Here is a 26,356-nt window from a genome sequence, read left to right on the forward strand (position 1 = left end):
AAAATAAGTTAAATTAAAGACAGATTTTGTATATATTCAAAAAGATACGGATAATTTTCAAGTTAAACTTTTGATGGACGAAATTGGGGGAACTATTTTTTTTTGGGAGATCAATTAAAATCAAGAGCTCAGGGAGAAAATATGGATGTTCCGGAATCACGAGGAAACAATCATTTGCGTTTGTTGAATATCCTGCGAGAGATTTTATCTCTATAAAATATACTCCAATACTCATAATTAATCACTTTATAATAATTCCCAACTTCGCTCGAAAAGTCAACAAAGTCAACCCTCGGGCCCATATGCACAGATTTCGAAAATTTTCGAAGATAAACATTATCCATAAACCACGAACTCAAATATAAAATTTATTCCTAATTCCATGTCCAATTTCGTGGCCAAAATCCCAATATTAAATTTCTTGATTTTCTTCAAAAATTCCACAATTCCAACAAATCCCCATGTTTACATCCATATATAACTCATGTATCACAATATGAAGGAATTCACTTACCACACGATGGATGATGAAATGACACTTCAGAATTGCCCCAAGCCCGATTCCCGTGGAAAAATTGAGATAAAATGAATCAAAACTCATTTTTTTGGAAACTTATACACTACCTAGTCGACCCTTCTTCACGAATGCGACAAGTCACTCGCGTACGCAAGGCACAACCAGCTTCTGCTCCCCGGTTCCTCTATGCAAACGGAAGCTTTACCATCCTACCCATCGCGAACGTGGCAACACATTCGCGAACCTGAAGGCCAAGTCCCCCACTAGGCCCAGCTTCTTCATCGCAAACGCGATCTTGGATTCGCGAACGCGAAGCATTGTCGTCCAAATCTTCGCGAACGCGAGTCTATAGTCGTGAACATGAAGCACAGAATCTCAGTAATCAAAAATCCTTCTTCACGAACGCGTGAATCCCATCGTGTTCGCGAAGAACAACACCAGTCACCAGCACCAGCAGTTGCAAAACAAGGAAAAATGGTCTGAAACCACCCCGAAACACACCCGAGGCCCCAGGGACACCGTCCAATCATACTAACCCGTCCCAATATCTTATCCAACTTATCGAAAGGCTCGAAACGCATCAAAACCACGAATCAGCAATCAAGATCCTTCATTTAACTTTCCAACATTCAAACTTCGACTAAAGCATCTGAAACACACTTAATCATTCCGGAATTATGCTAAATTTTACGTACAAGTCATAAATCACAATACAAACCTATTTCAAGGCTCGGAATCCCAAACGGACATCGATAATACTAAAGTCCACTCCAATTCAAACTTAGAAAGTTCTAAAACCTTCAAAATGCCAACTTCTCACATTAAGCGTCGAAACACTCCCGGACCGTCCGATACTCGCTCCGAACATACGCCCAAGTCCATAATCATCATATGAACATATTAGAATCTTCAAATCCCGATTCCGAGGTCGTTTACTCAAAAGTCAAATTGTGATCAACTCTTTCAACTTAAAGCTTCAGAATTGAGAATTATCCTTCCAAATCAACTCCGAACTTCCCAAAACTCGAAACCAACCACGCGTGTAGGTCATAATACATAAAGTGAAGCTATTCAAGGACTCAAATCGGCGAACGACGTGCTAGATCTCAAAACGACCGGTCGGGTCGTTACAACTCTCTTTCTCTCTCTCTCTCTCTCTCTCTCTCTCTCGGGGTAGTTGTACCACCAAAGCTACCATTAATGAAAAGTGGTCTGATCAGCTTCTGCGATAGGGGTAGCTCTTTTCTTCAAAACTGATCAGAACTAACTAAATTCAATTCAAATACTGAGATATTTCAATGGGTCTTTCTAATATGTGGACATGGTAGATTGTGAAGGATGTGATGGGTTCTATGGAGGTTCTGGGTAATATTCTGATAATGGCCTTCCGGTGGTTGTAGGTGAATTTTTCGCCAGACGAAATTGATCATATTTCACAAAAAAACAAAAGAAAAGAAAATAGAATGACTATCTCTCACACACAAAAAAAAAGGAAAGAAATCTAATCGATATTAGTTTTAGTTATACTACAATATTATGTGTAGTTAATTGCAAAAATGTTCAATTAAATATTATGTGAGATACGCTCCCGCGACCTTCCGCATTAGGTAACAATTCTGCACACCCATACCACCGTTCACACTAATGTTGTAAAGCGGATCAAGAATCCATAACCAGGATGCAAAGCCTCTTTCACAAAACACCGATCTCAGGTGATGCTAAAGACAATACCAGCTTACTCTAAACATTCAAATCCCTTTTTCTGCTCATCCAAGCTCGTGACATCCTTGCCAATACCGAACCGCAACCTTGATTCTCACTTTCAAATTTCATACTGCTCACTACACCTAACATGCCAACATGCGATGACACAAGAATGTCATCACAACTCCTGAACCACTAATAGGGTAAACACTTCATCATATAAAAACCTTTTACTCGTCTTGTTCCAAGAGAGCCATAGCAACACGCGAGTGAATTCTCATAACCGTAGAACATTCAAATCCTCAAGTAGTGGTCTAAACCACCATATCCCTTCCGGGACCCGCCTACACATAACAGACCATAATACTTGAATAATTCCAAATTACATCAATTACGGCGGCCGTCAAACCTCGCACGTACCGTCACAAACCACATGCATAACTTATTCCCACTAAAGAACTGATCACCGCCACCTTTGTGCCAATTCAACCATGGCTAACCAATCTAACTTCTTCTAGCTTATCCTTAACTTGCCTTAGAGGTAATAATAGCTCCATTCCTTATATCATCAACCTAAATCCGCACTCACCTTGAGTGACCCCATTTCCACAAGAACACATTGACTCCAAACCCATGAACCGTTTCATACCCTCCTTGCACACACATTCGCATCCTCAACCGATACACCCATTCTGATAATTCCTCTACGAATCCAAAGTCATTTTCTCTCATTCCTCCAAATGCTACACTGCAAGTCAAAAATATCATAGAACATCCCGAGTCTCTCATCGTAATCCGCTACAAAAGCTCGATTCTTACCCATACCGCGGGCTTGAAATCTTTAGGCATCGCATTTCACCCCTTTGAATTCACTAGGGCCGTTGTTGAGAGTCACCCACTCTGGCTTGGTCCCGCATATGATCAACTCCATGGCCCCGCTGGCACATGAACACCCATCTTAATGAAGCACCCGACTGAATCACTTCCCTCGTAAATCACCTCTGTACGAAGCATAAATCCTGAATATTCCCAAGGCCTGAACATGAGTCAATAAGGCTAACTATATCACACCTTTTATCAATTCTTTTGCTCAAATTACCACCTATGTTCTTTTCCCTTAGCTGAAATAACTTACCAATACGCCGATAACTCGAAACTTCACCAGTAAACAACCATGCAACCCAAATCGTAGGCGGTTGGACTCTCCCACTTAGCTTGGAGCCACCCTTACACAACTCTGGAATCCATCAAGATTCTTTCTTCATCATTGACATGATCTTGCACCACCAGCTCGCCAAATTCCTCTAGATCCGTCTGTTTGGCCTTTCATGAACACTCTGAATCACTAACCACATTCACCTATCCAACCTCTTACCGTATAGCCGGTAGAATTCTTCGCCTACGCTTCATCAACACCATGCGACCGCTAACCTGCTCACAGGAGATTACCCACCCGTGGAAATTATATGCCGACATCTCCCAATGACGCTGCACTGCACAATTACTACGAAATCCGTAACCCAACCTGAGCCCATGCTCGTTCGCTAGCTGTACAAGTCCATTCACTCCTCGTGGACATCAAATAAATGTGCGACAATACCTTCCAATCCAAAGTCATGTTGTATCATTCTTTGCATCAAGCAACCCCTTTCTGTTGCATCAAATCTCCCGTCGTATAATAGCCGATATTTCAAATTAAGTCCATAGACCCAGTCACTGTCCACCCTGAATCTCAAATCACTCTAGACTTTTTCTCCAGCTGTGTAGTCATCCTACCACAGGACCCATACGTGACTCTGCCACTCTCCCACTTTGGTCAAGCTCACTCCTTTAAGCAACTACTCGACTCCGGCTTCCCGCACTTGGCCCTCTAGAAGTTTTAATCACCACAAGACACTTCCCACATGTCCTTCCTCATCCTTCGCTGCCCAGTTGTTGCCTTAAATAAAAATCTATCTCTGTAGCACCTGAACCAATAGATCGCCACTAACTTTAAACCCTTCCGAGGATCATCTTTCTCGCGCCGTCAATATTAGAAACATCGATTAAATCCTGAACCACCGCACCCCGCGATCTCTGACAGCCGCTTCTTCAATACTATCTCATAATATCCTGCCTAGAGGCGAATTGTAGAAGATCATAACACCGGCAAACTTAATATATTCAATCGAGGACGACGACTCCACGCCGCAGATGAGAATTCCACTACACTCGAAAACATCAATCTCGTTACTCCATCAACCCAAACCTGATCATTCATATTCCGATTGACTTTTCTTCGCCGGAAATACAATACCTAATCTCTGAATCATGCACTGAGAAAACCTCCTTCCAAGTCATACACTGCTTCCACGCATGGACAAGCATCCCACCATCACATCAATACCGTGCGATAATCATTCATGAGCATCATATCAACCTGTGCATAGCCTCAAAGCTCTTAGAGGTACAGCTACTGAGCTGAAATGACAGAATATCCTTCCGCAAGGCGACGATAATAGTCCAAATAACTACGTAGGGAGAAATTTCCCGCACCTTATCTGAAGTACCATTACAATTACTCATTTCCCGATTTATAACCAACGCTTCGTGTTGCATAAGATCGAATAAAAAGAAAGTGAAAGCATAAGCCTCAAAGGAATCAAACCGCACGATGATGAATCAAGAAGAGAAATGCTCCTAACAGCCCTGTAGCCTCTCGAGGATAAGTACAAACGTCTCCGTACCGATCCGCAAGACTCTACTAGACTCGCTCATGCCTCGTGAGACCTAAGGGAACCTAGTGCTATGATACCATGTTGTCACGACCCAAAATCCATCAAAGGTCGTGATGGCGCCGGAAACCTCGATAAGGCAAGCCAACATTAAATAATTAATTAAACTCTCATTCTAATATTTTAGGAACCATTCATTTAAATTAACTAGTAGAAAGGTAATCATCACTGAATAAATAAAAGTGTTTACAACTTTTAATATTTAATATCCCATAATCATCCAAGAACTCGGTGTCACAAGTGCATGAACAAGCATTAGGAAGTCAAATGAAGTACAATAACTGTCTGGAATACACTTGGACAGAAAGTAAATACAATACACTGAAAGAGACTATGCTGGCTGCGGGGCGCCTCGAGAGATGCAGCTCACCTAAGTCTCCGTATCATCCATGCTGCTACGCCCATTAGGCCGCTAGAGGTACATGTGCCCGTGCAACAAAAATGCACAGCAAGTGTAGCACGAGTATACAAACAATGTGTACTCAGTAAGTATCCCGTCTAATCTCGAAAAAGTAGAGACGAGAGGTCGACTTCGACACTTACTAGTGGTCCAACAATAATACACCAATAATATAGTAAATCACGGGTTTTCGTAAAATGGTTGTAACTCAAATAGCATGAGGCAAGTAAAAATTTCTTCCGTTATTGGGAGTTTCCAAATTCATTTCATCATTTATACATTTATCTCGGGCCAGGGAGAAACAAATATCAACATCTATGAATTTCAAGGCAAGCAATACAAACATGCGCAAATCATGTCGAGGTTGTACGGCCCGATCCAATAAATATTTAAACTGTGTACTGCCAGAGGGTCGAATGGCGCGAACCATAGATGCATCTATTCAATCTACCGAGGTGTTCGGCTCGTTCCACAATAGATAAACACATTCAAACAGTCAAATCAATAATTCATCAAGGAGCAATTATTCAGGAAAAGGCAAGTTTCTCTTTTAAAAGTTAAGAAATAATGTCTAGCCTTTTAGAAATTTATTTATACGTTCAATATGTTTTAAGCATTTTTAAATTGACAGCAATATTGCAAATATTACAAGTAAAACATGTTTTTGGGCCCTAGACTACCCGGACTTAAGCATGATAGTAGCCGCGCACGGACTCTAGTCACCTCGTGCATACGTAGCCCCCACAAATAGGATCATATATCCAATTAATTCACCTATGGGGACAATTCCCTCTTACAAGGTTAGAAAGGAGACTCACCTCGCTTCGAAGTTCCATAACCGGCATTCCACGCCCTTCCGAAGACTCAAATCGATGCATAACGCTTCAAAACTAGTCAATAATTATGCAAACCCATTAATATATGTTCAATTACTCATGATAATCCAATTTATAACAATTCCTAACCCCGATTGAAAAGTTGACAAAATCGCCCTCGGGTCCACACGACCGGATTCCGAAATTTTTCGAAGATAAAGTTTACCCATAACCTCACGAACTCAAATATATAATTTACACTCAATTTCATGACCAAAATCGTGATCAAAATCCAAAAATACCAATTTTCACGATTTTTCCTCAAACCCCAAATTTCTACAAATTTTCACACTTTAATCCGTATCTAAATCATGTATTTAACTTGTAACGAGTGGGAACAACTTACTTTGTGATACTTGAAGAATTTCTCCCTTGAAGCTCTCCAAAATCGCCCACACCAGATAAAAAATGGGAGAAAAATGGCCAATTCCCGACTTTAAAAGAACCCTTCTGCCCAGACGACTTTCGCACCTGCGGTCCTTTAGCCGCTTCTGCGGCTCCGCTTCTACGGCGTCTTCTTCGCACCTGCGCCCTTCCCCGCTTCTGCGCCCTTCACCTTTGCACCTGCGCTCGCGCAGGTGCGCCCAAAGGACCGCTCATGCGGCTCCCCTGCTCCAGTCCTTTTTTCGCTTTTGCGGCTTCCTTCCCGCTTCTGCGGGCTCGCACCTGCAGTACCCACTCCACAGGTGCGATTACACCATCAATCCTCCAACTTCAGCAGCTCCTCAACTCCAAACCTTGATCCGTTAACAACCGGAAATCCACCCAATGCCCCCGAGACCCCGTCTAGTCATACCGACCAATCCCAAAACATAATGCGGACCTGCTCGAGGCCGCAAACCACATCAAACAACGCTTAGACCATGAATCGCCTTCCAATCCAAGCTTAATGAACTTTAGAACTTCAAACTTCAATATTCGATGCCGAAACCTATCAAATCACGTCCGATTGACCTCAAATTTTGCACACAAGTAATATTCGACATTACAGACCTACTCCAACTTCCGGAATCGGAATCCGACCTCGATATCAAAAAGTCCACTTCCGGTCAAACTTCTCAAAAACCTTCAAATTTCTAACTTTAGCCAAATGACTCCAAAATGACTTACGGACCTCCGAATCCACTTCCGGACGCGCCCCCAATACCAGAATCACCATACGGAGCTATTCCCAAACTCGAAATCCCAAACGGACATCGATAACACTGAAATGTACTTCAACCCAAACTTATAAAATTCTTCTAAATATGTTAACTTCCACATTAGGTGCCGAAACGCTCCTGGGTCATCCCAAACCCGATCCGGACATACGCCCAAGTCCAAAATCATCATACGAACCTGCTAGAACCTTCAAATCCCGATTCCTTGGTCCTTTACTCAAAAATCCATCTTAGTCAATTCTTCCAACTTAAAGCTTCCGAAATGCGAATTCTCTTTCCAAATCAACTCCGAACTTCCCGGAATTCAATTCCGACCATGCGTACAAGTTATAGTACCTGATGTGACGCTACTCATGGCCTCAAACTGTCGAACGACGTGCTAGAGCTCAAAACGACAGGTCGGGTCATTACACTATAATCCTTAGGGGCCGATTGGTATGCGGGATAATGTGAGATAAGGTGTGAGATTAAATTTATACTGTGTTTAGTTGACGGTATGAATTTATCCAAGGATAAATTTGTATCGTCAACCAACAATAGTATAAATTGAATTACATACTTAATCATGGATATCCCAGCCTTTCCCATCAAACTTGAGATTATTTTATCCTATCTCCCAAGTAAAAAACTTAATTAGAAGTTATAATTCCAGAAATATAATCTCGGAATAATTTAGTGATTGCTAGTTTTAGTGGGCGTTTGGACATAAGAATTGTAAAATTCCAAAAAAAAAAGTAAAAATAAATTTCAAGTGAAAACGGTCTTTGAAATTTAGAGTTGTATTTGGACATGAACATTGTTTTGAAGTTTTGTGAGTAAATTGAGTGAAAATTTTGAAAAGTAGCTTTTTGGAGTTTTTCAAATTTTTTCAAATTTCTGAAATGTATCTTCAAGTGAAAATTGAAAATTTTATGAACAAACACTGATTTTAAAAAAAAGTGAAATCTATTTGAAAAAAAGAGAATTTTTTTTTTATGTCCAAACGGGCTCTTAGTATTAAACACGGAGGAATGAAATATAGGAGTAACACTTTTCATATTTTCCTAAAAAAAAAAAAAAAGCCAACGTCACCCAATAATTGATCCCAATATTTCCGACCCTTCTCTTTCCCCCAATTGCTATCTCAATCTCTTTACAGAACCCGAAACAAAAATTCAAAAACCCTAATAAAATTTCTTCACAATCTTCCCAAATTTTACATCACAATTCCAATTAATTCCCTCCAACTCCTTTTCTTTTCCCTCCCATGAATTTCTCCTTTCACAAACCCTAAAACCCCAAAAATTCCCAATTTACACAATGTCGGAGCAGCCAATAATCACTCACGTCTCCGATACGAGTCCATTGAACCGGCCGACGAGCTCCCGATCCGTGACAGAAACTGTAAACGGTTCGCACCGGTTCGTGATCCAGGGGTATTCGTTGGCGAAAGGAATGGGAGTGGGAAAACACATCGCAAGTGATAATTTCACCGTCGGAGGTCATCAGTGGGCGATTTACTTCTATCCGGATGGGAAAAATCCTGAGGATACTTCGACGTACGTGTCGGTTTTTATTGCGCTTGCAAGTGAAGGAACGGATGTTAGGGCTTTGTTTGAGTTGACGCTTGTTGATCAGAGTGGTAAAGGGAAGCATAAGGTTCATAGTCATTTTGATCGGTCGCTTGAGAGTGGGCCTTATACATTGAAATACCGCGGCAGCATGTGGTAATTTTCTTTAACTCCCATAGTTTAGTTTTATTTCGAGGGCGAACCTCGGTGCAATGTTAAAAATTTGAAGCTGTGTGTCATTTTTTTAAATGTAATTTGGGTTTAATTTGTAGTGAATTTGAAGTTTTCAGGCTTTATTGCTGAGTTTTGTTTCGTTCTATTGGTTTTTATGTCAAAGATTGCTGTCGCAACTGCTATTTATGAGCATTCCAGAAAGTATTAATTCCCACCTCAACTCCTATAATTTATTTTTAGTTTGAGGGAGAGGCTTCGGGCTATTGTAAATTTGCAGTTGCAAAAAAAGCTACTAGCTGATTTCTGTTCATCTGCCTAAGCCTTGATAGGCATAGTTACCCGGTATTTGTGCTGGTGGGAGATAGCTACCCCGTGGAATAGTCGAGGTGTGTGTAAGCTACTTTGAACATAAAAGAAAGAAGAAAAATTGGCAGCATGTTTGTGATTTCTTTAACTTATTTAGTTTAGCTTTAAGCAGTGAACAAGTTTTCATGCGTTATTGTTGAGTTTACCTGTGTCATTCTATTAATTTATGCAAAAGACTGAAATTTGTGCTGTTGCAAGTGCTATTTATAAGCGTTGTGGAAAGTTTTAATTCAACTTGTGTTAGTTGGAATTTTGTTCAACCAGTAAGTACACCTCAATCCTTGTAGCATCTACCCAAAATGATCAAATTCTGCGCTATGTGAGGTTGCATGAGAAATTAGTTGGGATAGCCTATAATTATGTTTCATTCGGCTTTATTCAGGGTTCTGTATTAGGAGGACTAATTATAGTTAGATAATTTTATGCTGACTGTCTATCTACTGTAACTCTCCTTTTTCATAGCGAGCTTCAGAACTGGCTATGCTTTGGCAAGCTTCCATATGCGGAGCTCGAATGAATTTTTTAGAAGTCTGAAAATTTGTGTTTAAGTATTTAGATGCATTTCTGTAATTTCATGGTGGACACTGATAATTTCTGCGGACTTTCTGTTGTATGTAAAGCTGAGCACGTTAGTTTGTTTTTGCTTTTCTCTATCTGAGAGGAAATTGCAATTATCTTGATAAGTAACGGTACGATTTTACTGGATATGTCTAGCCGAAATGTGGGTGATGGGCAGAATTTGAGGACCCGGTGCATATTTAGTTCTGATATGAAGATATTATGGGGTTGGAAAGGGAAGAGCTGTAAGGCTAATAGAACTTTATTATGGTTTGAAACTTCTTTTTCTTCCTTTAAATATTATATAACAAGTTCCGCTTAGTTATATAATTGGAATACAACCTTATCTTAATGTTTAAGCAGCATGTCGGATGCTTCGTTTGATATACCGATTCGATCCGAGCTCTTGGAAGACTGGTATGATTCTATTCAACATTTTGTTCGATCGGGTTTATTGTGTCGTGGCTCTATAATTTGGATTGATTCCATTTTATCTAGTTCACTTGTACTGGATCTTACGGAGCCTGCTTATATACAACATTATGGAGCCTGCTTATATACAACATTATTCGGACTATTTGTAGATGGAGCTTCGATAGCAGTTAGGTCTAGAGGGAAGTTGTGAGCATTACGTTCATGCATAACTTCCATACCAAGGTTTCTCTATTCCAAGGTGGGAAGTTTCATTTACCCCATTGACCTATTTGCATAATTCATTTAAAAAATAAAAAATTTCTATATTTCCATTGTATTTCCTAATTTAATTGAGCTGCATCACCGTCTGTTATTTCCAAGCTATACATGACTGATTAAAGGATGAAAACCAAGGACTAGAAGAGAAAGGAGCAGATTGGGGCAAAAACCATGATATGGGTACTACACTAATCAGTAACAACAAGATGCATGTTGTGCTCTAGTGCTCTCTGTGTTTCTCTTAGACATATAAAACATTCATTTAACAATATCCAATAAGATAAGCTGGTTTTGTTCTAATTTTCTGTTCATGTTTTTATCATCTTGTTCAATTTTTATTGTCCTTATAAACACACACACACACATATATGATTGTGGTGTGGTGTAAATGTTGTGGGATGAATCACATGTGTGTTGACAGGAGGGCCACATTGGCAATGGAAGTTGAAACGTCAGTTACTATAGCTAATAATAATTGTGAAAACACCTTATCAAAATTAAATAAATTGTGAAAACATCATCATCAACAACAACGAATCCAATGTAATCTCACAAGTGGGGTATGGGGAGGATAGTGTGTACGCAGACCTTACCCCTACCTAGGATTAATTGTGAAGACATAGTTAAATAAATAAAAGTATCTCCTCTTGAAAGCTTAAGTTTTTACATGAAATGTTTCACACATCAACATGGTAAGCGCGTTCACTCTCGTAAGTGCATATCAAGTCCACGTTTGAACTCCAAAATTCGGCTTACACGTGTGGGGGATGTTGAGATGTATACAACCCCCACATTGGTTGTAAAGGGCATCCAAAATGTTTTATAAGGGTCTTGTGTTTGTTACTCCATCCATTGTCATAAATTAAATAGACAAAAAGAATCTGACTCATAAGTGAGAGAGTGTTTGAAGGGTCAACTAGAGACACTCTGTCCCACTCGCAAACTCGATGTTTTTGATGATGGGGGCTCTCTTCTTATTAGAATGTCTCACATTGGTTCAGGAATGAGTCGTTTCTTATATAGTCTTCTACAATCCTTCTTTTCTTCGGCAATCCTTCTTATATGGTCTTCTTAGAATGTTTCACATTGGTTGGGTAATATAATTTTATTGATGTTAGTCTTGGGTAATGCTACTTTTATGAGCTAGCTTTTGGGGTTAAATTAGGCCCAATGTCCATATTTGTAATATGGTATAACAGCTAGACCCATTCCAATTCTTAGTTTACCCAATTTGGGTCCCCATTTTACATATTTCATGCTCTAAATGTCCAGGCCTATTTGTTGGGGGTTGTTAGAATGTCCCACATTGGTTGACGAAATGGGATGTCTCCTTAGACAATCCTCATTTCACGAGCTAACTTTTGAGGTTGAGCTAGTCCTATTGTTTAACTCAGCTCAAGGTGAACAACCTTTTAAAGTAATTTGGATAAAGTGATCTGCTCAAGTATTTGAATGTTTTGATACGTCGCGGGGTCTTTTCTGTTACCAAAGTTGCCCTATGCATGTAGTAGTTGATGCTTGCTGAGCACTGGCTACATAAATTGAGAAATATTACATGAGCCATATGTATAATGTTATATAACAGTAAAAAAAATGTAATATAGCAGTCTCTTGGATAATTGATACAAGAAAAAATGAATGGGAGGTAGAATGCTTGAATGTAGTCAAACCTGATCATCAAGGTGCACAGTACTAATTATCCTCTATATATTTAATCAAGATGTTGGCAGTTATCCTAATGTTGAGACATCTTATTGAGTCGACATTATTTGTGGGCAATATTTGGACTTGCTAACAAGTGCTGCATCTCCTTGATGGCACATGCTCTATTGTTAGGTTTTTTCCTTTCTTGAAATTTTTGATTCCTTGTCATGGCATTAATGTGAAAAGAAAAAAAGTACAAACTAGAACTAGTATCTAGGAGACCCTAATCGAACTTTATTTTTTCCCTTTACTTTAAGCTTGATATTATTACAAGTGAAGATAAAATTTGCTATACTTGTTTATCTGTGTGGTATGCAGGGGCTACAAACGTTTCTTTAGACGAGCGATGCTTGAAACTTCAGATTTTCTGAAGGATGACTGTTTGAAAATCAATTGCACTGTTGGAGTTGTTCGATCTACGATTGACTGTTCGAGCTTACATCCAATCCAGGTTCCAGATTCTGATATTGGATCACACTTTGGCATGCTATTGGAAAATATGGAAGGCTCTGATGTTGTTTTCAGTGTGGCTGGCGAAAAATTTCATGCCCATAAGCTGGTATTGGCTGCTCGTTCTTCTGTATTCCGCACTGAATTTTTTGATGAACTGGAGGTTGATAAGCAGGAGATTGTTGTCGTCGATATGGAACCCACGGTCTTCAAAGTGAGCATCAACATCTTTTTCTTTTTTTACTTCTTTTAATCAATTTATTTTAAATTAGGTTTTCTTGTGCTGTTGAAGTAGACAATATTTTTCATTGCTTCAGATAGTGCATTTTTCCATCTCTCTTGCTGTATTTGTTTCTCCGAAGTAACTTTTGTTTTTTTGGCAGAAAAGATTAAAATTCTCTTGAACAAAAAAAATGAGATTCTCGCTCTCGCCTTCTTTGATATATCCTATTCTTGTGGCATGAAACAGGCTATGTTGCACTTCATATACAGAGATTCTCTTGTAGAAGAAGAGCTAGAAGATACTAGTTCTTCTTCTATTCCTTCTGTGACTGATACATTGACAGCAAAACTGCTAGCAGCAGCCGATCGGTATGATTTAACAAGACTCAGGCGGGTGTGTGAATCTCATCTTTGCAAAGATATTTCCGTGAACTCTGTTTCCAGAACTCTTGCTTTAGCTGATCGTTACCATGCCACGGAACTCAAAGCAGTCTGCCTTAGATTTGCTGCTGAAAATCTTGCAGGTATGAGAGATGTTATTTGTTGCAACTTGTCCATACACTACAGTGACTTCTGCAGAGTGTCCTGAACTGCTTAACTGAAACTTGTGCATTTTGCCTTGTCTTGGATTGCAACAAAATGAAAATTAATATTTGTTTAGCATGAACCTTGTATATTTTGCCTTGTCCTTGGTGTTTTCTTTTTTGGGGGTGGTGGGTGGTAGGTTGTTTGTCATCTTTTTTGCTCTTTTGGTAGCTGTGAAGTAAAGTAGACTTGTAGCTTGTAGCATGTCCACAGTATCTATCGAATCTATCTTTGTCTGTATAGTTAACCGTTTTCCATGTCCGTCCTTTTGCTGAATGTCTTGCCTCTTCTCTTCTCCAAAACCTGTTTAGTAGGAGTTATGCTTCTTTACTGAAGCTGTCAATATATTTTATGTCTGATAGGACATAAACTGAGCAAAGTAGATAAGTCTTTCTTCTTTTGCTGGGAATACTCTCCTTCTTTTCTCTTCTCATGGAAAATACTGAAAATCCAAAAGTGCAGCCCTCAGGTGGGATAAGAGTGTTCTTCTCCGAACTTTACCAAATTGAAGCTGCTTTTGATATCTTAAATGGTTAAACCACGACAACAAACAGAGCAGATGCCTCATTCCCAGCTACTTGGGTTGGTTATATGCATCCTAACTATCCATCTCGCTTTATTTGGACCCATTTCATTCCTATGTTCAATAACTTGGGACTCTCTCCCACTAGTGTTTCTCTAGAGATATTTTTATCAAAGAGTTAGACTTTGGTGTAAAGGACTTCTTTCTATGAGTATTCCTCTGTCTTTACCTCTTTGGTTTTCTTCACTGCCTCCCCTTTTCTTACAAACACAGAGAAGCTGCATGTCATCCCAGGCCATATATGTGATCAGTACCTCTAAGACAATGTAACAAGCCCATAATAAAAAAAGTATCTATAATCGCCAACCTATTCACTTCTTTTTTTATGACGGTGGTGCCCGGGCCAGCTTGCGCGTGAAATCACCTAGTATATTTGCCTCCGCCATGACTTGAACCTCATGGTTCTCAACCCACTAGACCATTATCCATTTTCTATGAGATCTAGAAATCCAGAGATGGAAAGCAATGGATCACTATCCTGACCTGGTGAAGTAAGGATGGAAAATTGTTATAACTGGTGCTCGTGAATTGGCATGGACATCTTTGCCACTGATGTTACTGATGCCGAATTCAATTCCGTTGAACACAAGTTCGCCTGGCGGTGACATCAACAGAACGTCTATGGATCCAGTAATCTCCTTTTGTTGCACCAGCAAGGCTACATGCAACCATGCACCTCAAGTCTTAAGCCACACACCACACAGCACCAAAAGAAGTCTGATTTAACTGTCAAACTCCAACTTCCATTGTTCTGTCTGATAGCTTGCTTTTTTTTCTAGAACTGTTAATGGATGCATCATGGAATCCACTCAAGTGAAAATGAATTCCTACTTTGGAATTCAAATGAGTTTTCTACATATGAACATAAAATTACAATATGATTTTCTCTGAAATGAAAGAAGTATTGTACTTAGCCACGCAGCTGTAAACTCTTAAAACAGAAAGCATCAATACTTAGTGACACTGTGCTATTAACTTAATCACACTTCGATTTTATTTGACTATGAGGGACAAACTTGAAGAATTAGATCCTATGAAGCTCTGTCTGCCATACATGTTTTGATTATTAGATGACTGCAATATATGTGTCAAGTAGTCCCTTTTTTTGGTGCTCTTATTTGGTTTGTAACGGTGTATGCCTCTTTTGAAGATTCTAACTCCAGAAATTACATGAGTAAATTGAAAAGTGATCTGAAAATGGTATGAGAAATGTTTTCTTCCTGGAATTAAATGAAAAAATGTTTCTCACTAGTGAGTGCTCTCGGATGGAATATTTATTCTGAAATGGCTATTAAATTTATAGTGACTGATGTACATGTTTGTATTTGGTAGTTGTGTCAGTTGTGATGCTGTAAATGGGTGTACTATAAAGTTAACCTCGCGTAAAGTAGATTCCAATTAATGAAATTTAACTACCTTTCTGGAAAGAGACACAGAAAATTATGTACTTCCCTAGAAGTTGAAAAAAATTCTTTTACCACCAAAGAGGCTCCAACTCCCACGTCCTAAATTTTGGAATTCACCAAGTTAGGGCATTTCAAATGTGTGTCAAAGACACATGAAAAAATTAAAGACGTATGTGACTTTTCATGGTTCTGTTATTGTGTGCTTTTGGTAGGGACCATTTATTGCTAAAATTGATTGAGAATCTATGGGTTTGGTGAATAAACTGAAAATGATGAAGAGAATGAGATAATTTGTTGAAATTGCAAACACGTTCTATCAAATGGGAAGAAGTCTCACTAAGTCATGTTACCAAGTGAGATACTGCTATAGAACTGATCCAAAAGGTAAAAAAATGACATAGTGCTATAGCCCCCACGACTATGGTCTAGTGGTAAGAGCGTGGCGCGTGTAGTGTGGGTTAGGCCCACACTTCACTTACTCAAAGGTTCAAACCCTGTTGCAAACAAAAACCTAGTCTTTAAGTGGAGAAGAGTAGAGGGGCGGTCTCATTATCCATCTAGTTTCAAACCATATGCGACTAGCCCTCGGGGATTTCTCGATTGTCAAAAACAAAAGAGACATTGCACATATCCCTTTGGATGTCCAAATGTCTCGAGCATTTTGTTTGATGAGTTGCTGCTCCATTCGGGAGTTTGGCTTCGGCTTCTGTAACTAGCAGCAGAGTGCATTTGGGGACCTTTCTATGTTAAAAACTAGGATAGACATGGAAATCTGCAGGTGTTTTTTTGTATGCTCTTTGCATTGTAGCCTTCTCTCATCTATTAGTTGGCATGTTTTCGCAGCTGTCATGCAATCGGATGGATTTGAATACCTTAAAGAAAACTGCCCCTCTCTTCAGTCAGAGCTTCTTAAAACCGTTGCTGGTTGTGATGATGATTGTAGCAGTGGAGGTGGAAAGTCTAGAAGCGTTTGGGCCCAGCTTTCAGACGGTGGTGATACCAATGGCAGGAGGGTAAGGCAACGGACCTGATTTTAGGTAGAGAACCCTGATGTTGTTCTGTATATTGGAGGACAGTGTTGAAAATGTTGATAGGAAGGTAAAATTGTACCATAGTTTCTGAAATATCGATGACGAGTCTGTTTGTAATACCAGTATTCTGGAAGTTGCTGCTTACTGAGTTTTTTTTACCTTCAAACTGACACCAAGTTGGGTTGTCAGTAGGCTATCAGGGTAAGACTTGATCCCAAAAAGCCATTGCCTTTGCTTTTTGCCAATATAACCTTGTAACTTCCCCCTAATTGGAGGATACTGTTGTTTGTAATTCACACGTGCTGCTCTGTAGAAAAAGGATGTCGTCTTCTCTGGTTTATTTCCAAATTTCTGAATTGTTATTGCATATTGTCTAAGCTGGCAATGGACCGTTGCTCGGGAATTTTGTAAAACTCTTTCATAGCTTGACAATTTTACTGGTTGTGTTCTTTACATTCATTGTAAAGACAGGAGTGGTTGATATAGGGAGAAATGCTTTGCTTTTTCTGTTGATTTTGAGTTGAGGGGCAGTTGTTTGCTTGATTCTTTTTGTTTCTCTGTTTGAATCGCTAAAATAGTGATTTCAGTCTTGAGTTATTGCTTTATTCCAATTTTGGTTCTTTGTGTTATTTTACATTTAACCTTCAATTTATCAAATGTGTGATTTTGGTCGTTGAAACTTTAACGAAACCATTATTAATCTCCGAACTCAATCCAATGCGATGAATTTGGTAGGCTTAGTAGGGTATAATATAAAACCAACCTGCAGGCACTATTTACATTGAGCAGTTAAAATCATAGTGAATATATATATATATATATATATATATATATATAAAAAATCATGTGACACAACAACAGCATATCCAGTGTTGTTCCACACCCTGGGGTCTGAGGAGGGTAGTGTGTACGCAGACCTTACCTCTACCTTGTGAGGATAGAGAGGCTGTTTCCAATAGACCCTCGGCTATTGGAAAGCATAAGCACCACATTAATGAAAATATAGATAAGAAGGGACAGTACCAAAATGTCATATAAAAGCAGAATAAAATAACAAGATAGTAAGGTGATCAACAATGAAAGAAAACAACGGTTAGTCACAAGAACCTACTACCTACAGAAAGCGAGACCGTGTGCCAATACAACTATTATAAACATTCTGGACAACCTACTTTACTACCCTAATCCTCGACCTCCGTATCTTCCTATCAAGGGTCATGTCCTCGGTCAGCTGAAGCTACGCCATGTCTTGCCTAATCACCTCTCCCCACCTCTTCTTTGGTCTACCTCTACCTCTCCGTATGCCCTCCAATGTCAACCTCTCACACCTCCTCACTGGGGTGTCTGTGCTCCTCCTCCTCACATGACCAAACCACCTAAGCCGCGCTTCCAACATCTTGTCCTCAATAAGGGCCACACCCACCTTGTCGCGAATAACCTCATTTCTGATCCTATCCAATCTGGTGTGCTCGCACATCCATCTCTCATCCTCATCTCTGCTACTTTATCTTCTAGACATGAGCGATCTTGACTGGCCAACACTCAATCATGGGACAAATGTGTGTATAAAAGGACAAATGTCTTGCATTTATTCTTGGGCTGGAAGTTTGGTATTTTTAAGTTGAGATGTTGAAGTTCTGAACCTTTTTTAAAAAAAATTAAGTGGGTACCTAAATGTCTCATTTGGATCAAAATTGATCCAAAAAATTGGATCATTTATTCCTCAAACAAGGATTACAAGATCAGACCTTCACGTCATAAAGTGCCAACAAATATTACTTCATAGTCCTCTAGTTCAATTTCTCTGACTTGAACTATGAATAAAACTCAATGGTGTTTTAACAATGCATGCATAAATCATGGGTAAGGGTAACTTACAAGTATGCATTACATAAATAATGCCTGCATTAGCTTTGTGTATTAATAATCTTGTTTGGTACATTTTATGAAACTATACATTCGTTATGCAAGCATTAGTTATACATCCTGTTTGGTATTATCCTATGCATAACTAATGCATATGAAACCATGGTATTAACAATGCAATAGATTTTAATACATGCATTAGCTTGGTTAAAGAAAAAATTGCCCTTCGAAATGTGTGCTTGATTAAGATATGCTATTATATTAATGCAAATGATGTAAAGTTTGATACTGAATTGCTCACGCTATTTATACCTATACTTCACCAATTTCTTCATCGTATAAATTTGTACTCTACTACTACTGGAATGCACTTGTAATCAACTCATTTTTCTTTTATTTTTTTAAATTCAAACTTTCTTTGCCTAATAATATAGATAAATAAATACTTAGCATATTTCCTTTTTTATAAATAAATATTTAGTTCTATACTACAATATAGGTAGACAAATCAAATAACTTTTAAAACCTTTTTCATATAAAAACATTCCTCAACATATATTTTTTTTAAAAAAGATAAAGTGATGGACTAGTTATGGGGTATTTTTGTAAACAAACAATTCTTTTAGAAATTGTGCAATGCTTTAATATATCAAACCAAACAATGGATAAGAAATATGTCAGCATAATTAATGCAACAACAACAACAACAACAACAATAAACCCAGTTTGATCCCAACATGTGAGGTCTGGGGAGGGTAGTCTGTACGCAGACCTTACCCCTACCTAATGCAGCTAGAGAGGCTGTTTCCAATAGACCCTCAGCTCAGGAAGGGCAGCATAACTAATACAAGCATAAATAATACCAGCATTACTATTACACCCTATTCAGCATTATTCTTATGCACCCAGCCAAACGACCCCTAAGGAGCATTAGTTGTGACGTAAAAGGGATCATCAATTAGTCTCCAAAAGAAGGTAAAAGTATAGAATTTCGGGCAGGAAATCATTCACGCAGCTTCATTTGCACATAGAGAGACTTTGCGTGAAGGCAAAAACCATGTCAAAAAAATAAATAAATAAAATTAAGTCTCCCTTTTCTTATCTATTTCCCCCCCTTCTATTTCCTTTTTCGTTTTTAAAATACTGAAAACAATAATTCAAAAAGTTTTCATATCATTTCAGATTAATTGCCTAAAGAAAAAAAAATCTTTTGCGCAATGACTCCACGTCACCAGGATGTCACGGATTCAAACAACGAAAATGACAGATCTAGTGAAGTTAAGCCAAGCCCTTATATTTTCCTTTTTATAGCTGTAACAAACTTTACAGACAAGTGTATGTTTGGCCAAGCTTCTTCAAAGCCAATAATATTGTTTTTTTTTTTTCCAAAGAAATTGCTTTTTTATAAATGTTGAGGGGTTTGGCCAAGCTTAACTTTTGAATAGAATTAGAGCAAATTTTTAAGAGGCAGAAAAAAATAACTTATCCTAAAAAGTACTTTTGAGAAAAATACACTTAGAAGCACTTTTTAAAAGCTTGGTCAAACACTAATCAGAGTAATTAGCCAAACACAAACTACTTCTCGATAAAAATACTTTTACCGAAAGTACTTCTCGAAATAAGCTGATTTTCAAAGCTTGGCCAAACAGGCTAAATAAACAGGTTTTAAGGAATGTTTTTTCATGCTTCACCTACTCATTTCATGTTTCTAGACTGCATGCAGTAAGGCATGAGGTACAATTTACTGTCTCGCACAAGTAAATGCCACAACTCCACCAAACCGCAACTGATTTAAAACAACAAACTACGCCTCAGTCCTAGGCAAGTTGAGGTCGGCTATATGAATACTCACTGTCCACATCACTTAATTAAGCCTGTCTCAGTCTAATATTATAAAAAGAAGTATCAATGTTTTTGTCTTTAGATTGCCTAAACTCAATGTACCCAGAACATGCAAAAGTTTTTCCAGTTAATGGAAACTATTACATTGTATTCCACTGTCATATAATAACTGAGATAACAAACTGGTCTAAAAAAAAGATGTTCTCATGGATTTTAAAAGTACCATAATCGCGTTCAGCTCATCGACTACATAGCGGACATGGCATCCCATGCACAAGAATCGCGTCCACAAGCTTGCCCTGATGATGTGGCAACATTCTCTTGCTTAACTTTGCATCCTTCAACATCATGAAATAATCCAATTATATCAAGTATAAACACACTACAATTAAATATGCAGATAATAAGGAGAAGCCAAAAAATTCACCATTCTCACCTGGCATTGTGGCTAATGACGGGAACTCATGTAATGAGCTTCCGTCGATAGGGGCATATTCACTAAATGCTGATGCAGTGAAATGACTCAAAGGAGAGAGTGGATCGCCATAATAATTATCGACTGCATCACCAAACGTCTCATTCTCTTGGTGTGAGTTATGGGTTGAAGCTTTCATAGTTTGTGATCCATAAAGCATAGCGTCCAGTAAACCACTGTTCCTAGGCGACAGATCACTACCTGATTCACTGTGTCCAGCTGGAGGTGACTGAATTAGAGTATCAACGGACTCTAGTGAAGGAAAAGGGGAAGATGGTGGGCCCCAATTCGCCGTCTGATTTTGGAGTGAAGGGAGCTCCTCTGAAGAAGAGGAATTGCCATTTAAAGGGGCATGGCTGCCCGGAATTACAATACTCGAGAATGGTCGGTGATCATCATATGTTACATTATGATTATTATATGAGGAAAACCCCAAGGGCTGACCTAGCAAAGAACCACCATTTGAACCGAAGAACACGGATTCTGATCCTCGTATACGCTTAGACGGATGCATTGTCGAAAGGAAAGACGTACTATTATAGGGAGGACTATGACCCTGGGCGAGAAAGCTACTTACAGTAATATCGAGCAGGCTATTAGAAGGAATTTCAAAGAGTGGTGGTGGATATAACGGCCGATTGAGTTCCAAATTTTTGAACTCTACAGCAGGAATATCAAAATTGTTAGTTCCCGAGACATCAGGATTTTGTGCATCTGCAGAGGAGAATGCACTCAACTCCTCATTTTGTTTGTTCTGACTTGCCAAGAAACAAATATCTGGAGGGTAAACTGGCAAGCCGGCACGCTGATGTCGCTTTATCCTGGTGTTCCAGTAGTTCTTTATCTCATTATCTGTGCGGCCAGGCAACTGAAAAGGTAAAAAAGAGCATAACGAAAGCTAATTAATGAATCATATACCACCAATCATCCAATTGAAGTTGAAGAAATCATACTCCTGATTATTTAATTAGTACTACCTCCGGCCAGATATCCTGATTCTTTAACAGTTATCACAATAAGAGTCGAAATTTCTATGGTAATTATATAGAAGTGGATCTAAATGTGGAAATAGATAAATGGTTTAAAAAAGTTGAACAGCTAATCTGGGACCAAATAAGCATTAATCAACTTCATGCAATGTCATGAAAGTTATAGAAATAGGTATTAAAAGGGATGAAAATGCACATTTGCTAATCTGTAAATTTATAAGTTCTAACAAGCACAAAAGCACTATCGCAACACAATTACTGCACATATTACCCAGAGCAAAATCATGTGTACCTAGGAAATGGAAGAATGAACTTTTTAACTATTATAAAAAATAGCAGATAGTATAGAGAAAATCATAATTGGGAGAAAGTGGCTTGGACAAAGTTGCGTTCATTATTAGTAACTTCGCTTATAACCTTTTTACCAAGCAAAACTTTTGTCTACTTTTCCTGCTCACTTCCTATCTTGGTCGAGGGACAATTACCAAGTGTATAATAAGCGTACATATAAATATGTTAAGGTAGATAAGAGTTGAAGATGGGACAAGTCTCATTGAGCCGGAAACCATTTACTTCTTGGATTCTGGGAGTTAACAAAACAATCTTCAGTAAGATTTTATGTATATTCTTTTCATCATCTTAAAATAAGAAATATAACAACGACAACTATATACTAATATCATGTATATTTATTTAAATATAAAACAATGAATGTTTTTTTTACCAAAACCAAATCTTGAACTGCCATTTTTAACAAACTCTTGATGATAGTTTAACAAAGATTCTGAAAGCAGATGACATTTATGCGTTATGATTATCTAAGCAAAGATATGGAGCAAAATAAGACAGCTGCAAATAGTTGTCAGTAACTATATGTGACAGAGAAAAGATTGAGAGATAATATGAACCTCAGCAGCCATTCGTGCCCATTTGTTTCCCATCTTAGCATGCAACTCAACTATCTGCCGCTCTTCCTCTGGAGTAAATGCACCTTTCTTTAAATCTGGTCTCAGGTGATTTGCCCACCGCAAACGGCAACTTTTACCACAACGAGCAAGTCCTGATTGCTTCTGGACAGCATTCCAATTCCCCTCGCCATGTTTCATGACGTAATCCATTAAAATTGCATCTTCCGCGGAAGTCCAGGGACCTTTTTTAAGTGGTTCACTTCCACCGGCGTTTACTCCACCAGTAGCTTCGTCGGGCGAATCCACGTCTACTTTGGATGTCATCATGTCATTGGTTTCAATAGTGATGCTCATATCCTAAAATGTTAAAAAGTCCGTCCCAACAGTTTAGCCTGAAAAGATAATAAATAAAAGATATCATGTAACTGCCAATGAAAGGAGATGTGAAATTATTTGTTTTAAAAGTCAAGGGAGAAATAAAGGCGACATGTCCAAAAGGAGTGACATCATTCATGACGAGCCAGTCGAGGTTACTAAAGAAACAGCCAACCTTTTTTATTTCTTTTTATTTTTTCCTTTTTGGCTTTAAGTAAGATTTTTATTCAAAATAACAGCAACAAGCAAGTGCTGAAATTACAGAATGCGATGGATATAAATGAACCTCAAACTTCAGAAAGCATTATCTCATCTAACTACCAGAAAAGGTAAAAAGATAAACGATGAAAAAGGATAATCTACTCTGAATTCCCTGACCACATTATCTCATCTAACTACCAAAATAACATGACACAGCCAAATCGTAGGGGTAAAATGAAGTAAACAGAAGAAGGAAAAGGGTATATATACAAGTCCACAGAGAAATTCACTGACCTCAATCCTAGGTGTATAAAACAACTTACTAATTTGACCAATGCAAATAAACATATACGTCATAGTTGTCGAATAGAACAAAGAAGCCGCTAACGTCTAAAAATAATAAATAAAACAAAGAAGTCGCCAACAGTATGGACCAATCACTTAGCTTCGAAATCAGCATACAACAAACTCAACGATTTAGCTGCTAAGAAAAAATGCACAAAAATATATATACAAGTCCACAGAGAAATTCACTGAGCTCAATCCTAGGTGTATAAAACAACTTAATAATTTGACCAATGCAAATAAACATATACGCCATAGTTGTCGAATAGAACAAAGAAGCCACTAACGTCTAAAAATAATAAATAAAACAAAGCAGTCGCCAACAGTATTGACCAATCATTTAGCTTCGAGATCAGCATACAACAAGCTCAACGATTTAGCTGCTAAGAAAAAACGCACAAAAATGCCCAGTTAATTGCATTGCACAGCATGACCTCACCCAAAAAATCATTAAAAAGACTTACTTGCACGCGATGTTTACACCATAACTAATAAATGCAAAGCTCAAAATGAATGTGAAAGATCTCTTAATTAATGTAATAGGAGCTCCTAACTTGAAATTACAGACTTCACTTACAGTCTAACACCAATAAGCACCCCTCCCCCTTACCCCCCCCCCCCCCCACCCCTAAAAAAAAAAAAGAAAAAATCTATAAATATTTCATGATGTAGAAACCAAATCATGCTAGACTTCACTAACAGTCTTAACACCAATAAGCACCCATTCACACACACCCCCACCCCCACCCTCTCCCTACAACCCCCCCCCCCTCTAAAAAAAAAAAAAGATAATCTATTAATATTTCATAATGAAGAAACCAATTAAATTCATGCTAGTGTAAACTACTTCAACAAATACAAAAATACTCAAATAGGGTATGCTGAGCAATTAACAGTTCTAACATAAAATCTAAGAAAACCAGTAAACATAACAAGCTCAAACTATAAATTTTATTATACAAAAATTATAGCATTTATCATACCTGAATAAAGAAAACTAGTGAAGCAGCCCACAGAGTCTTGGAGCAAGTGGTCCCACTAATTAATCCCTCAAAAACACTCAAAATAAACAAATGAAGAAATAATAGAATCCAATTGAATTTAACACATAAAAAAGCTGAATATAAGCTTAAAACCCCAGTATACAGAAACAAACTCAGAAATTAAATCACATAAACTAACAAGATCAAACCTTTTAAAATTTAACTCCAACCCCTATATATGTATTATACCAAAATCCAAGATTACAACTTTAAGAACCATAAAAAGCTAGAAAATGAAATGGAAATGCAAAAAATCTTAACTTTAATTTTTTTTTTTATATTTTTTTTTTGATAAATGAACAAAAAAAGATTAAATCTTTGAGAAATCCAAAATATGGATTATACAAAATTCAAGAAAAGAACTTTAAGACTCATAAAACAAAGTTAGAAGCTGAATGGGAATGCAAAAATCCTAACTTTAAGAATTTTTTTTTTTTTTTTTTGTTAAATGAACAATAAAAGATTAAATTTTTAAGAAACCGAATTGTGTTTAGTGAAGAAAGAAATCAAGAACAGTGAGATCCACTTATTATTGAAAGAGTTTGACAAAAAAGAAACACTGAGAGAAATAGCTAAGGTGTCAGCTGCTTAAGTAATTTCATTTTAAAAAAGAAGCCAAAAGGGAAATAAAGAGAGAGAGAAAGATCAGGGATAGATAACACCAAACATCATTAAATTAAGGGGAAAAAAGCAAGTTTTTTTATGCAATCATCTGCTTGTTTAATTGGGTTTATTTAGGGGTGTCAATGGTTCGGTTCGGACGGTTATTTTATAAAATTTGTACCATACTAATTTTTTGGTTATTCTATTATGTATAACCAAAATTAGACTTTTCGAAACCGTCCCAATCATGTCGGTTTCACTTCGGTGTCGGTACGGTTCGGTTAATTTTCGGTATTTTTTAAATATCATGTAAAATTCACCGGTAGAAGTAAAATGCAATAACATATGTTCTTTTACAGGATTTACCAAAATTTTCTAGACATTTTTACTGTTTAAAGGGTGAGGAATTAAAAAAACATGAAAGATGACTAGAGTATAGATCCATCAACTATTCGACAACAATGTAAAAGAAATCAAGTAAAAGCAAAGAAAATATAAATCACACGAGTGGAAAAATATTAACCAAGCCGAGACTCAAGAATAAAGTTTATATTAAATATTCAAAAAGATAAATCTAAATTGTATGAAAGGGTATATTCAATACATTGTAGTTTTCTACTTATAATCACTAGAACACTTTGTGTCTTGCTAATAAAGATACTTGAAATAACTTAGTTTAAGTATAAGTAGCATAATAGATTTTAGGATTTAGTATTTTAAGTTTAATTACTTGTTGGATTGTAACAGTTTTCATAATTCCAAAAACCAATGAAAAATTTAATGCTTTATTCGTATTAAACTTACTATATAACGGTTCGAAATTTTTAGGTTTATTTTTATACTAAAAAACCTACCTAATTACCGGTACGGTTATAGATTTATATATAAACCTATGGTTTCTTTAAAAGAAACCTAAAAATCGGTTCGGCGCGGTATGATTCGGTCGGTTTAATCGGT

At 37.8% G+C, this 26,356-nt stretch overlaps 2 protein-coding genes across 2 annotated transcripts; one reads left to right on the forward strand and one right to left on the reverse strand.

The window, feature by feature from the left end:
• Positions 8,484-17,295, forward strand: LOC109230937 (BTB/POZ and MATH domain-containing protein 4-like). The gene is made up of 4 exons (XM_019396432.1): positions 8,484-9,136; positions 12,794-13,139; positions 13,395-13,671; positions 16,565-17,295. Exons 1-4 carry the CDS (start codon positions 8,730-8,732, stop codon positions 16,750-16,752), a joined length of 1,218 nt encoding a protein of 405 aa, XP_019251977.1. The 5' UTR covers positions 8,484-8,729; the 3' UTR covers positions 16,753-17,295.
• Positions 20,483-25,378, reverse strand: LOC109230945 (transcription factor GAMYB-like). The gene is made up of 4 exons (XM_019396442.1): positions 24,737-25,378; positions 22,833-23,224; positions 20,897-21,803; positions 20,483-20,798 (listed from the first exon to the last, which is right to left on the reverse strand). The coding sequence occupies exons 2-4, from the start codon at positions 23,184-23,186 to the stop codon at positions 20,707-20,709; spliced, it is 1,353 nt and encodes a 450-aa protein (XP_019251987.1). The 5' UTR covers positions 23,187-23,224; positions 24,737-25,378; the 3' UTR covers positions 20,483-20,706.

The sequence above is a fragment of the Nicotiana attenuata genome, chromosome 1 (genome assembly GCF_001879085.1).
Source record: "Nicotiana attenuata strain UT chromosome 1, NIATTr2, whole genome shotgun sequence".
Classification (NCBI taxonomy): domain Eukaryota; kingdom Viridiplantae; phylum Streptophyta; class Magnoliopsida; order Solanales; family Solanaceae; genus Nicotiana; species Nicotiana attenuata.

Bases quoted from the DNA above. Each gene is read 5' to 3' on its own strand.
- LOC109230937 (XM_019396432.1), top strand. From the start codon at position 8,730: ATGTCGGAGCAGCCAATAATCACTCACGTCTCCGATACGAGTCCATTG. The intron at 9,137-12,793 runs GTAATTTTCTTT...TGTGGTATGCAG, and splicing joins AAATACCGCGGCAGCATGTG to GGGCTACAAACGTTTCTTTA. The intron at 13,140-13,394 runs GTGAGCATCAAC...GGCATGAAACAG, and splicing joins TGGAACCCACGGTCTTCAAA to GCTATGTTGCACTTCATATA.
- LOC109230945 (XM_019396442.1), bottom strand. From the start codon at position 23,186: ATGAGCATCACTATTGAAACCAATGACATGATGACATCCAAAGTAGAC. The intron at 21,804-22,832 runs GTTCATATTATC...TTACCTTTTCAG, and splicing joins GGGCACGAATGGCTGCTGAG to TTGCCTGGCCGCACAGATAA. The intron at 20,799-20,896 runs GTGAGAATGGTG...ATGATGTTGAAG, and splicing joins GTCATTAGCCACAATGCCAG to GATGCAAAGTTAAGCAAGAG.